Source organism: Protopterus annectens, chromosome 10.part0, assembly GCF_019279795.1.
Source record: "Protopterus annectens isolate FY-2018-M chromosome 10.part0, PAN1.0, whole genome shotgun sequence".
NCBI lineage: Eukaryota > Metazoa > Chordata > Ceratodontiformes > Protopteridae > Protopterus > Protopterus annectens.
Window position 1 is genome coordinate 1,646,689,767 of NC_056744.1, and position 12,874 is coordinate 1,646,702,640.

The window sequence follows — 12,874 nt, forward strand, 5'->3', positions numbered from 1 at the left end:
GACTTAGTAGTTTGGTAGTTTCTTTAATTTCTTGAGAGCTACTTTGGTCTGCTTTTACATTATGAAATCCCACGATCATCCATCTTGTTGTAGAAGATGTTTACCTGTTTTCTCTGAGTTGGGAATCACTCCAGGGTACTCAAAAGGTGTGTCTGTTTATTGGTAGAGGGCATAGGTGTCGGTTTTCAAGCTTATTTTCTCAGCTATAAATCAGGCAAGTTTGAGGTGAGCTGCCTACCGTGCAGCTGCAGTCAGCAGTGCCCTGTATAGTAGCAAACACCAGATAGATGGTAAAATTTCCCTATAAAGTTAGGATTAGGTCCATAACCTGATAAACAGTATAGCACTGCATGGACTTGAGCTTAAAACAGCTAGCTTGTACATCAAATAATGCTATCATATCCTAGCACTGTATAACATCTTGCCCTTAACTCCAGAAACTACTGTGTGTATCGAACAGCACTACACAATATTGTGCTCTTAACCCAAGAAACTGCCCTAGGAGACCCTTGTGAGAACCCAGTCCTTAATCCTAAACAGCTGACCCTACTACAGAATCGGGCAACATGGATGTGCATCTTCAGAATGTCTCTGTCGCTAACTGGTTTCATTTATAGGCAGAAATGTTAACAAAAAAGAAATGCCAGTTTCCATGTTCTTATTCAAACCTTGCTGTAGCCTTTTTTTTTTTTTTTTTTTTTTAACAAAGCTTTGCCCCAGGCTTCTTACCCTCACAAAGAATGGACTGTTACTTCCATGCCTTGTACCCTTACATCTCTTCTCTTATTTCTCAACAATATGAATGATCCTGAGTTGCACATCAAAAAAGAATGCTATATCATCCAGCATTTCATTACAGAAACAGCTTTATTCAAGCAAAAGAAATTTAGCTCTCATTTATCTTTGCATATCCTTGTTGTTGCTGACCTCATATGATCCAGAAAATACTTCTCATACTTGTCTACCTTACGCACTATGTTAATATAATAGCTTCCTTACAACATTCATCCTCCAAGTCAGTGGTGACTCATTAAATACACCCTACACAAACGCTCATCAGTCAAGGCCTACGCAAAATGATTAGCAAGGCCTTTCCTCCCTCTGCTAAAAAAAGAAATTACACACTTTGATATACAGACTTTCTTTCTGGATTGCATTAAATAAGACATAGATGTTATTTATATACTTGATTTTCTAGTTTAACTGCTTGGCTCATTTGTGAAGTGTGCTTTCTTTGCAAGGTTTGCTTTGGGTGCAAAAAAAAATAGCCAAGAAGAAGGAACAGAAGAAACTAAAGGGCAAAGTGCAAAAATAAGAGAATATTCTGTGAATATTAATAACATTGTGTAATTCTAATAACTGTGAACATAGTTTAACAGCATATTTTAATAAATGTTAATACAGTAGACAAGGTACAATAGTAATATTATTACTATTAGACAAAGTAATTTATACATCTGTGCAAGCCCTGTCCTTAGGGTCTTATTTACAGCATCCCACATCATTGTTTTTTGAATACTGTAGTGATCTGATAAATACAGGTGTACTGTAGATGATCCAAGTTTCACACTGTGGATTGTGACCTAGAGTGTGACGTTTTTACAGAAGAATCTGATCAGACTGCATGACTGAAACCAGACTTAAATTGTCATGTCACTGTAATTTCTTGTGTGTAGTGACTGCTTTGGCTTCTTTTTTATGGATCTGGCATTACTGATATGCTGCTTCTCAACTTCCTGTATTCCAATAGTCCCAAGGTTCAAAACCTTCACTGCTCTTAGTGCAAAAATAGAAGTTATGTTCTTACCATAACGTTCCATGTTAGTTGTCTTCTTCTCGCCTTCTTTCTTGCTGGATGGGTTCGGAGCCGACCTCGGCCACTCTAAAGCTCGAGAGTTGGTTCCACCGGCTCGAGGCCCCCCTTATATCCCACAATGCTAGGCGTGAATTACCTCAGATCTCGTTTGTGAGCTAGGCCCAGCTAATAATACAACCAGGAAAAACTGGAAAGGAATCCACCTCTATAAACAAAGGAAAGGAGAAAAGGTGACCTAAGCCTGATGTAGGAAAAAAAATGCACAGTAGAGCATATACCTATCGCAAAGAGGTGGTAGAAAGAGAGGTCACAATCAAACTCCTCTAGGTCTGTCCAGACCAGGGGAAGAAAGAAGGTGAAGAAGAAAACTAACATGGAACATTATGGTAAGAACATAACTTCTATATGTTAAGTTGTCTATCTCGCCTTCATTCTTGCTGGATGGGACCGCGTCCCTAGCACCTTGTCCCGGGTGGCCTAACGGAACAGACTCTTGAGCACAGTGGAACCAAAATTAGCTCTATGCCTAGAAGCTAAATCCAACTTATAATGTGAAATGAAAGTGTGAGGAGTAGCCCAAGTAGCTGCTGCACAAATGGTGTCTATAGGCAGTCTGTCTTGGAAGGCTATAGAAGTAGCCAAAGCTCTGGTGGAATGGGCTTTAGGTTTGTTAGGTAGCTTTTGGTGTCTTATTTCATAGACAATGGAAATTAGAGATGTTAGCCATCTAGATAGTGATACCTTAGAAACAGAAAGTCCCTTTCTGCTTTCTGCATAAGAGACAAACAGCTGGTCAGATTTTCTGAATTGTTTGGTTCTATCCAAATAGTACCTTAACTGACGATGAACATCTAGCCAATGCAATTTTGTTCAGACCTATTAGAATATTCTGGAAAAACACAGGAGGTCAATGCTTTGATTTAGGTTAGACGCCGAGGCTATTTTTGGTAAAAAGGACGGGTTGGTTCGTAAGGATACCCTGTCCTTATGGAACAACAGATAAGGAGGTCGACAGCTGAGTGCATGAAGTTCTGAAACTCTTCTAGCTGAAGTAATAGCTACCAGAAAGAGAGTCTTCCATGATAGCAATTTTAAAGAACAGGAAGCTGCAGGTTCGAAGGGGAGAATCAAGGAACTGAGAACTAAATTTAGGTCCCAAGGAGGAGGAGGATTTCTTATAGGAGGTCTGAGTAGAAAAACTCCTTTAAAAGGCTTTGCAAAGCTTGTGGGACATTATGGCAGACTCTGAGCCCACATGAAAGTTAGAAATAGCTGCCAATTGAACTTTAAGAGTAGAAGGAGATGAACCTGCATGGAAGAGTTCAGCTAGAAAATCAAGGACTATTTGGATGGAAGCCGTGAAAGGATCTATGTCCCTTCCTTGAGCCCAATAGGCGAAACGTTTCCACTTACTCAGATAAATCTTTTGAGTGGAAGATTTATGGGAAACTATCAAAATATCTCGAACAGCGTGAGATATTTGAGGAAGCCTGGCTAAGGTTGGAATTGGAGGAACCAAGCAGTGAGGTTCAGAGAGGGGAGGGAGTAATGAAACTGACCCGACTGATGGATCAAAAGATCTGGAACTAGGTCCAGATGCCAAGGTTGCTCCAACAGAAATTGATGTAGAAAGGGGAACCAAACCTGTTGAGGCCAGTAAGGAGCAATGAGGATCAAGGAGGCCTTCTGAGCGATAGCTTTCTGTATCACTTGAGAGATTAGTGGGAAGGGAGGAAATGCATACAGAAGTCCCCAGGGCCAAACTTGAACTAGAGCGTCTCTGCTGGGCTGACCTGGTAGCGGGAATAGGGTGAAATAATCTTTGCACTTGCTGTTTTGGGGAGTAGCAAAAAGGTCGCAGCAAGGCTGACCCCACTTGAGAAAAATTTTTCTCACAACAGAATCTTTCAGAGACCACTCGTGAGGCATGAGGATAGCTCTGCTCAACTTGTCCGCGATTTGATTGGACTTCCCGGGGATGTACGTTGCTATCAGAAACCGCTGAGAAGAAATCGCCCATTGCCACAGTCTGAGTGCTTCTCGACATAGGGGATAGGACCTGGTTCCGCCTTGTTTGTTGATATACCACACTACAGACATATTGTCTGTCTGGATTGCTATCGTTCCCAAGGGAAGAGAGTCTTGAAGGGCTTGCAACGCTAAAAGCACTGCTCTCAACTCTAGAACATTTATGTGCAAGTGGCATTCGTCTGGTTGCCATGTGCCCTGGACAGTTCTGCCCTGATAATGCCCCCACCCGATCAGGGAGGTCCGTTGTCAGAGTAGCAACCGGAGGGGGAGGAACAAAGGGTCTTCCCAAGAAGAGCTGAGGGGAAGACATCCACCACAGAAGATGATTCCTGCATGTTTGCGTAATCATAATGGTGTGGGACATCAGAAGCTGCTGGTATGACCATTGTGTGAAGAGCATCCATTGAAGGAGTCTCATGTGGAATCTGGCTAATGGAAGTAGAGGTATGGCAGCCGCCATGATCCCCAATACTTTCAGAACTAACCTGGCTTTGACTCTGTTGCTGCTGAAGAGGAGCGAGACCAGTTTGTGTATGTCTGTTATTCTCTGATCTGTTAGCCTCGCAGACATGTTGACTGTGTCTAGATTTGCGCCTATGAAGGTAATAACATGACAAGACGACAAAACAGACTTTTCGCAATTTATTGAAATGCCTAAGTTTTGACAAATGCGAAAGGTGTAGTCCCTGGCCATTAGAAGAAGATGCTTGGTGGGAGCTGTGAGGAGCCAGTCGTCTAAATATGGAAACACCTGGAATCCTTGACGTCTCAGGTGAGAAGCTACCACTGCCATGCATTTGGTAAACACCCGGGGGGCTGTGGTGAGACCAAATGGCAGGGCTCTGAATTGAAAATGACTGGTTCCCAGCCTGAAGCGGAGGAATCTTCTGGAGCGTCTGTTCATTTTTATATGATAGTACGCATCCTGAAGGTCTATAGAGCACATCCAGTTTTCCTTTCCCAATAGGGGAAGGATGGACTGTAGCGTGACCATCTGAAATCTTGTTTTCTTGACCGACTTTTTCAAGATACTGAGATCCAAAATTGGTCTCCAGTCCCCTGTTTTCTTTGGAACTAAAAATAACCTGGAGTAGATTCCGGATCCTTGCTGGTCTGCTGAAACTGGCTGAATTGTTTGCCAGCAGCTTTGAAATTTCAAGCTGCAAGATCCCGTGGAACATCTGGAAGGGATTTTTGATCGGTTTGGAATGGAATGGAATAGGAATGATGGACTGTACCCATTTGTCTTGAGTTAGGGATAGCCAGGCTTCTGGGTACAGTGACAATCTTCCCCGACTGCCTCCGAGGTGGACAGTCGGGCAACACCTCAGGGATGCTGAAAAGGCTTATCGGAAAAGGTTTCTCGATTGCCTTGGTTCTCTGGGACCCTCTCTCTGCCTCTAGGGCGTCTACCATTATTGTTCCCTCCTCTGCCTCTGGAGGGAACCGACTCTGCCAGGCAAATTCCCTTGAGATTGTTTGAACCACATTTTTCCACTTTTCTGGCCTTTGGGGTAAGGTCTAGACGGCAGATAGAGTTTTGCCATCCGTCTCGCACCTAGTCAAGGTTTCTTTCACCTGAGGACCAAAAAGAGATGATCCATCAAACGGGAATTGGTGAAAGACGTTTTAAAGGGGTAAATTGCATAGTCGTATCCAGGCATGCCCACCTGTCCCCCATCAGCCGCATATCTGAAAAGGGCGCATGGAGGAGTTAGCTATCGAATTCAGGGTAGTCAGCTGGGTTTTCATTTTGTCTTGAAAATCTGCAGCTGTAGGATCCTTCAACATCTCACCCGCTTCCTTGATCAAGTCTCTCTGGAGACGGGTGAAATGGCATAGGTAGTTCAGCGAACGCATTGCAAAGGTAGCTGACGAAAACATCCGCATCCCATACCTGTCCATAGACCTAGATTCTTTGTTAGGGGGATGAACAGGTACTGAAGGATCAGCTAGTTCCTTCTTGGTGGCAGCAGCTACCACCATAGCATCCACAGTAACACCCTTGGTCAGAAATTGTTTGTCAGTTGGTGCTGTTATAAATTTAGAAGGTCTCCTGGGGGTGGGGTCCACTGAGTCAGGAGCCGTCCAGGGCTTTTGCCACCACCTGCATGAGGGGGTCAAGGGGGACACCCAGGAGGTGGAAAGATACACAGATTCATCCTCGGTTAAGGGCTGGCCAATTTCCCTCTGTTTCAGGATCTCTAGAATGTCCGAGACATCTTCAGAAGGGGAACCCTCGAATCCTCTAAATCTGTGTCAGAGGTGACAGACTCAGGTGAGTCTATGTGTTTCCTCTTACACTTTCTCTTCCTAGGGGCTCCTCTGCCAGTTCAGGGAGGCCTCGAAGAGGATGAGATCCCACAGGGGATTCTTGAGGAGCTGGCTCTCTGCGGTCTGGGATGAGGGAGTGAGTAGACATCACCTGAGGCACCGAATCAAGAGGGAGGGACGGACGGAGCCGACTGTGGAGTTGAACAAGGTTCTAACACTCCGCATGACCTCGAACACAGGCAGAGCCAGAGGTCCCCGCCCGAAGCTGAGAACCTCCCTCGGCACCGACAGAGATGGCTCAGAGGCCGAACAAATGTATGGGCCAGTGCCTCGGACTTAGAAGTAGACTCACTACCCTCTGGAGGTCGTGATCCGAGAGCCTCGATGACCCTGGAGGAGTGAGATCTGTGGCTCGTTCAGAGCAAGGGGAGGCGCTGGAGCCGATGTGAGGAGCCAAGATGGATGGTGACCTCGACCTTTTTCTTTGTCGGCCTGGTCTGACGATCGAGCCGACGAGAATTTTTTTCGACACTGCGGACGGAGCCGAGGAAAACCAAGAAAGAACTACAGAAAAAAAAAAAAAAAAAAAAAAAAAAAAAAAAAAAAAAAAAAAAAAAAAAAAAAAGCAGCTTAGAAGCCTTGGAGACTCAGCCTTGGAAGGAAGCTCCATGAAGCACCTTCTGGGTTAGGAGGCTTGAAGGGCAAAGCAACCCCTGAGGATGAGTTTGTTCTTTCTTCCTGCAGGACTCTGGGCTGAAGCCATGGCATACAGCACAAGAGTCCAAGGTCCCAGGCAGTACACACAAGAAGTGTGACCGTCTGTCAGAGACATTTTCTGACAGCACGAGTCACACTTCTTGAAGCCTGAGACCTTTGAATCCTTGGACATTTTCAAGGATTAGAAGTGTAATCACCACACAAAAAACACACACACACACCGATTACACTATCAGAAAGGTAAATTAACTAAAAACTAAAGAAATAGTTATTTATACAAAATAAATCCCTACAAAACACATACACACCACTAATAGGGATAGAGGGCCCGAAGGCCTAAGGAAAGAATTTATCAGTTCTTGTGGAAAAGGGGGCTGGAAAAGTAGGAAGGAAAAATATCCACTACACTATAGCTAAAGGGAAAGACTAGGCTAGAAAAAAGGGTTTTAAATAGTTTGAAAAACTGTCTAATACCACTGACCTGAGGATCTGAGGTGCATTGTGGGATATAAACCAATCCAGCAAGAATGAAGGCGAGATAGACAACTTAACATTCAGTGTTAGTCGAATATAGTCACAGTTTTTTTTTTTTTTTACTGTAAGTAAATAACATAGCGAAGAGAAAAAAATAAAATCACTCAAACATTTATAAAGTGCAACTCCTCCTCTTCCCCACGTATAATGACAAACAGGATTGCAGTTATGGAGACTGGTCAGTTTACAGACCGAGAGCTTCCTAATTTCTGGACTCAGTATCTTCATTTCAAGTTGGTGTTTCACACTTCTGACAAGCAGGCTAATTTTTACTCTAACCGTACTATGTGCTTGTGTTTATCCTGTCAATGACGCTGAATCTTTTGCCGCTAATCTGGGCAGAGCGCGTTGCCAGTGTTTCTTTTGACTGAAAAATAAAGGAAACCCAAATTAATACCAAAAATACAAAAGAACATTGCTTCTAAAAAACGTTTATAAATACAACCTAAATATTAAGTTACTGGAGACCCAAAAAAGTGACATCCTGTAGGCCTAAACTGACTAAGTTAGTTAATAAATGACTGATTCATGGCTTCGTCTTTTTATCATTAGCAGACCTAACTTGGTTTACCAAAAAGCAACAAACACAAAATCATATATATATATATATATATATATATATATATATATATATATATATATATATATATATATACACTGTTCCAATGTGTTCATGAAAATAGGTTTGACTGTATACTTAAGAAGTTATTATAAATGTTAGAACTTTTTCACAAACAGTCCACAAACAGTCCCCACCCACTAACACACTCAGGTTGCTTATTTATTTTTCTAATGGGGTATGTTCATTTACAGCAGAGCCTTTAGGTAGCTGGGACACAGTATGAATCTATTCTCAAATGTCCAGCAGAAGACTATTCTGCATGTTGTGCAATCATGATTTTTTTTTTAATATTAATTTAGAACTCGAGCTGGGGACAAGCACCACCCAGACATTTTATGGGAATCACTAAAGAGTGCAGTAGGCTGGGAAGATGAGCATCAACTGAACAGTTTGTCACTAGTCTACAAAGACACTTACAGTTTTGTGTGTCAACACACCTTCAGTAGTGTGGCATAGTGTGATGTCATCACATGTGCGTGTCACCACACAAGCTGTATGACTGTTAAGACTCTTTGGACATATACTGTTTGCTAAATCCCCAGTTTTCATGAAGAGATGAAATTATCAGGCTCAAGTATCTCTAAACTAGTGCCCACCTAAAGGTGGACAACTTTATGCTAGTAACTATATCCTTCCCCTTATTTAATCCTGTTATGATCCAGCTAAATCAGTGAGGACATGCTGTTGACACTAAGTGGAAATCTATCTTTCTGTCTTTGCCTTACAACCTGATAATGTCTTTGGTGCCATCTACCAAGTCAGTTTCCATAAGCTTGTTCAGTGCCTCTGATGTCTTGTTTGCTACTGCAAATGCTGCCTTAGCCTATCTGTTAGCCAAACGGTATTCCTTGTTTGCCTTATCTCCCACTTTTTTCTGCTGTCATCCTTTCTTTTGATGACTTTCTGGAATTCTGCATTCCCCATCAGCTTTCCTTATATACCTAATTTCTGTTCGGCTCAGCCGCATTGCTGTTCAATGGAACTATGCTGTTTTTGAGATGCTGCCTTTCTTCTTCATCTCCACGTTTTCTCTTCTTTCTGAGGTGCTACAAGCCTGAGTAATTCCTTGAACTCAAGCACTCTCTCCAGTCAACATCCAGGATTTCAGCCTAGTCTCTGCTGACCTTAGAGCATTCTCTGACAACTGCTTGCAGCTAACTGTGGCAACCAGTGGTTTGCTATGATCTATTTCACTGGGGGTGACTTTGCAATAGTTGATTCTATCCAATCTTCTTTCCTTTTGCTGAACCACGTGTTGGCCACTATCAAGCCTTTTGCCAGACAGAACTCTAAAATGGCCTCTCCTTATGTGGGCCCACGCATTCTTCCTATCTTATTCTGGCTGTCCCAATATGTGCATTTAAGTCCCCCATTATCAACACCAGCTCATGTCATCTTGCTATATCTAGTAGGTTTTGCAACTGCTGCCTGAATGCACTCTTTTCCTTGCTATCAAAGGCATGCTCTGGGGCATATGCTGAGATTATGAATACTGCCCTATCCATACATTGGAGTCTGCCTGCCATGAGTCTATCACTAATTTTGATGTCATCCCTCATTGCCTTCTGAAGTTACTCCATCACCACAATTCCCCACATCATTTCTAGTCTGTTCTCCCCATAGCAGTAGACTCTGGATTTCAAGCCAAGTGGTTTAAGCATTATACCAGCTGCGTATTCTAAATAAATATTTGAATGACATTCTGTTTGCAGTGAGATATAATTGGAGCTAGACACTTTGTAAATGCCCTTGGAGCTGTACATAACCCAAGAGTTAATGTAGAGAACTGAAACTCTGATCCAGACACAGAAAATCTGAGAGATTTCTTGAAGCCTATGTCTACGGGAATGTGAAAGTAGTCATCTTACAAATCTAATGGTACTGTCAATCTTCCTTGGGTAATGATAGGTAATAGATTTTGAAGGGTCAGTATCTTCAGTTTTGGAACTTTCACATTTAGATTTAGATTTAGAAATGAAAGATCTAGAACTGGTCCCCTAGAAGAGTCTCTTTGGTACCAGAAACATTCTGGAGTAGAAAGAAGTCTGTCCTTTGATTTAACGGCATCAGTTCTATAATTCCTTGGGTGAGTGCATTTTGTAGAACCTGAGGAAGAGAAACTGGTTCAGAGAGTGGGGAGGAACTACCATGAAAGGGGGTATTTGTATCCAGTCCCAATTGTATCCCTCTTGAAACACTTTTAACACCCAAGAGTCTGAGCCAATCTGTTACCAAAGGGAAATGTACAGAGCCAGTTTCTGGGACATATTTTGAGAGATTGGGGCAGGAGGGGGAAGAATGCTGGAATAGCTATTTAGAAATACTAGACTGTCTCTTTTTGGAAACAATCATAGTTTCTTATTGTTCCCTTTCTACTGTCTCCTTTTGACTCCCTATTTGGCTTAGGGAGGCATGATTTGTTTATTTTGTTTCATAGATGGGAAAGGGAACTTGGGAGATTTCTAAGGTGCAGGGCCTGATATTAATTTCATTCTCTTATCAAACTATTTGAGGACCCGAGTAGCAGATTGGCCAAACAAAACCTCCTTATCTAAAGTTGAATTTAAATTTCAGACTTTAACTCATCAGAAAACTTTAATTACATACCCAGCAGTAGCAGTGGCCCTAGACATGGCATTTTCACAATTACTCACACTCCTTAAGGCATTTTCTTACACTTCAGAACTGATAATTCTCTCACAACTGTCTGTAAAAAAAAAAAAAAAAAAAAAAAAAAAAGGCCACTAATGGATCCTCTAGTTAAGAATTCTATACACCAAAGTGGAAGACTTTACCAAATCTATCCAATACTTTTCTTTCTTTATCCACAGGGGAAGGATTGGAGGATACCTGGAGTCTGTTCCTGCTGGGGAAATTGTAGATATGGCTGCAGAGTTAAACCTAAGGTGAAAAAAAGACATACTTACCATAACAATCCATCTGAGTAGCTGCTTTTCATTTGGCTTCAACCTCTGGGACTCTGATCTGGTGAAGAGCCGACTCAGCTGTATACTCCAGCATCAGAGCCGAAATCCAAGCTCCTTCCCCACTCATAATGCCCCGCTGTCCCTCCCCTCAGATCAAGTTTGCTGCAAGACTGCATCAACCCCCCCCCCCCAGCAAAAATAACTTAATCTCTGACCAAGAAACGCACTGGCACACACAGACTCAGCTCAGGCCAAGAAGAAGCCTGTGCCTACATCTCTCCAGTCTACTACACAGCCAAAAAGGCAGGGGAGGAAGGAGGGAGGGATGGTTGAAGACAAATGAAAAGCAACAACTCAGATGGAACGTTATGGTAAATGCATAACGTCTTTATCTGAAGTTGTTGTTTTTCATTTGATTTTCAGCCTATGGGACAGAGTCCCCTCTCTGCAATAACCTTGGGAGGCCCTCATGGAAAGATGTTCCAGAGCACAGCTGAGCCAAAAGAAGTCCTGTTCCTAGACAGGATATCCACTTTGTAATGGGAGATAAAAGTACGCGAAGAGGACCAGGTAGCAGCTGAACAGATATCATCAATGGGAACCCTGGACCAAAAAGCCGCAAAAGAAGACACTGATCTGGTAGAATGCACCTGAATGGGACCCAGTAGGCAAACCTTTGGAACAATAAGCCGTAGAAATACAGCTGGAAATCCAATGAGCAAGAGTGACCTTAGAAATAGGCTTTCCCAGCCATGGCTTAGAGAAGGATACAAAAAGTTGATCCAACTGTCAAAAACTTTTGGTTCTATGCAAATTAAATCGCAGCTGTATGTGAACATCAAATAAATGTAATTTGTATTCCCCTTTGTTCTGGTAATTCAGGAAGAAGACTGGCAAATTAATCACCTGGTTAAAATTATCTTCAGAGGCCACCTTTGGTAAGAAAGATGGGTTAATACAAAGAGTCACTCTGTCCTTATGGAAGAGCAGGTAAGGGGGCTTGATAGAGAACGCCTGCAGCTCAGAGACCCTCTTGGCTGAGGTAATAGCCACAAAGAAGGCCATCTTTCACGATAAGAATTGTAAACTGACAGTGGCAGCTGCTTTGAATGGCGGATAAACCAGGGCCTGTAAAACCAGAGTTAGATCCCAAGGAGACGTGGGGTCCTTGACAGAAAGCAGAGGAAAAGTACCCTTCAAAAAAGCCTTGCAAAGCTTAGAAAAGGCCAAGGAGGCCAAATCCCCCACCACCACCACCACATGGAAATTTGAAATTGCTGCCAAATGAACTTTAATTGTAGAAAAACTATTGCCATTGTGAGAAATATTAGCTAGAATATCCAAAATGGCAAGGACAGGAGCTGTAAATGGATGCAGGTTGTGCCGGGAAGCCCAGGCAGAGAAACGTTTCCACTTACTGGAATAGATCTTCGTAGTAGAAGCCTTATGAGATGCAACCAAGATCTTTTTGACAGGCAAAGAGAGTCCAGGAGTCCTGGCCATCAGGGAAACTGGAGCAGCCAGGCTGACTAAGTCCAAATGAGGCACCCCTGACTGGTGTGCGAGAAGATCCAAAACCAGATCCAGATTCCAGGGAGGACACATTAGATGATACCAAAGAGTGGGGAACCAAACTTGGTGAGGCCAGAAGGGGGCAATGAGGATGACTTTGCTCTTCAACCGTTATGCTTTCTGAATAAATTTGGGGATCAGACGAAGAAGAGGATAAGCATAAAGTAGACTGGAGGGCCAAGCAAGGACAACCAGAGCAAAAAACTTGCTGCACTTCACCTTGGAAGCAGAGGTGAAGAGATCGCAGCAAGGATGATCCCACCATGGAAGACAGTCCCAACAGACTTGGGATAGTTGGACTGGATACGATAAAGTAAGTTCGAGAAGGGACCACTGTACCACTAAGGTCCACTGAAGAATCCTCATGTGAAGGTCTGCTGT

The 12,874-nt window shown here is 42.9% G+C and overlaps 1 protein-coding gene across 3 annotated transcripts in view; it reads right to left on the reverse strand.

The window, feature by feature from the left end:
- Positions 1 to 7,408: 7,408 nt before the first annotated feature.
- LOC122813843 (nuclear factor 7, brain-like) overlaps positions 7,409 to 12,874 on the reverse strand; it is a 235,896-nt gene continuing 230,430 nt past the window's right edge. For all 3 annotated transcript variants that reach the window (XM_044086378.1, XM_044086379.1, XR_006366737.1), the window contains one exon: positions 7,409 to 7,739. In XM_044086378.1, coding sequence (XP_043942313.1) covers positions 7,656 to 7,739 — 84 coding nt within the window. In that variant the 3' untranslated portion in view covers positions 7,409 to 7,655. The remainder of the gene's footprint in view (positions 7,740 to 12,874) is intronic.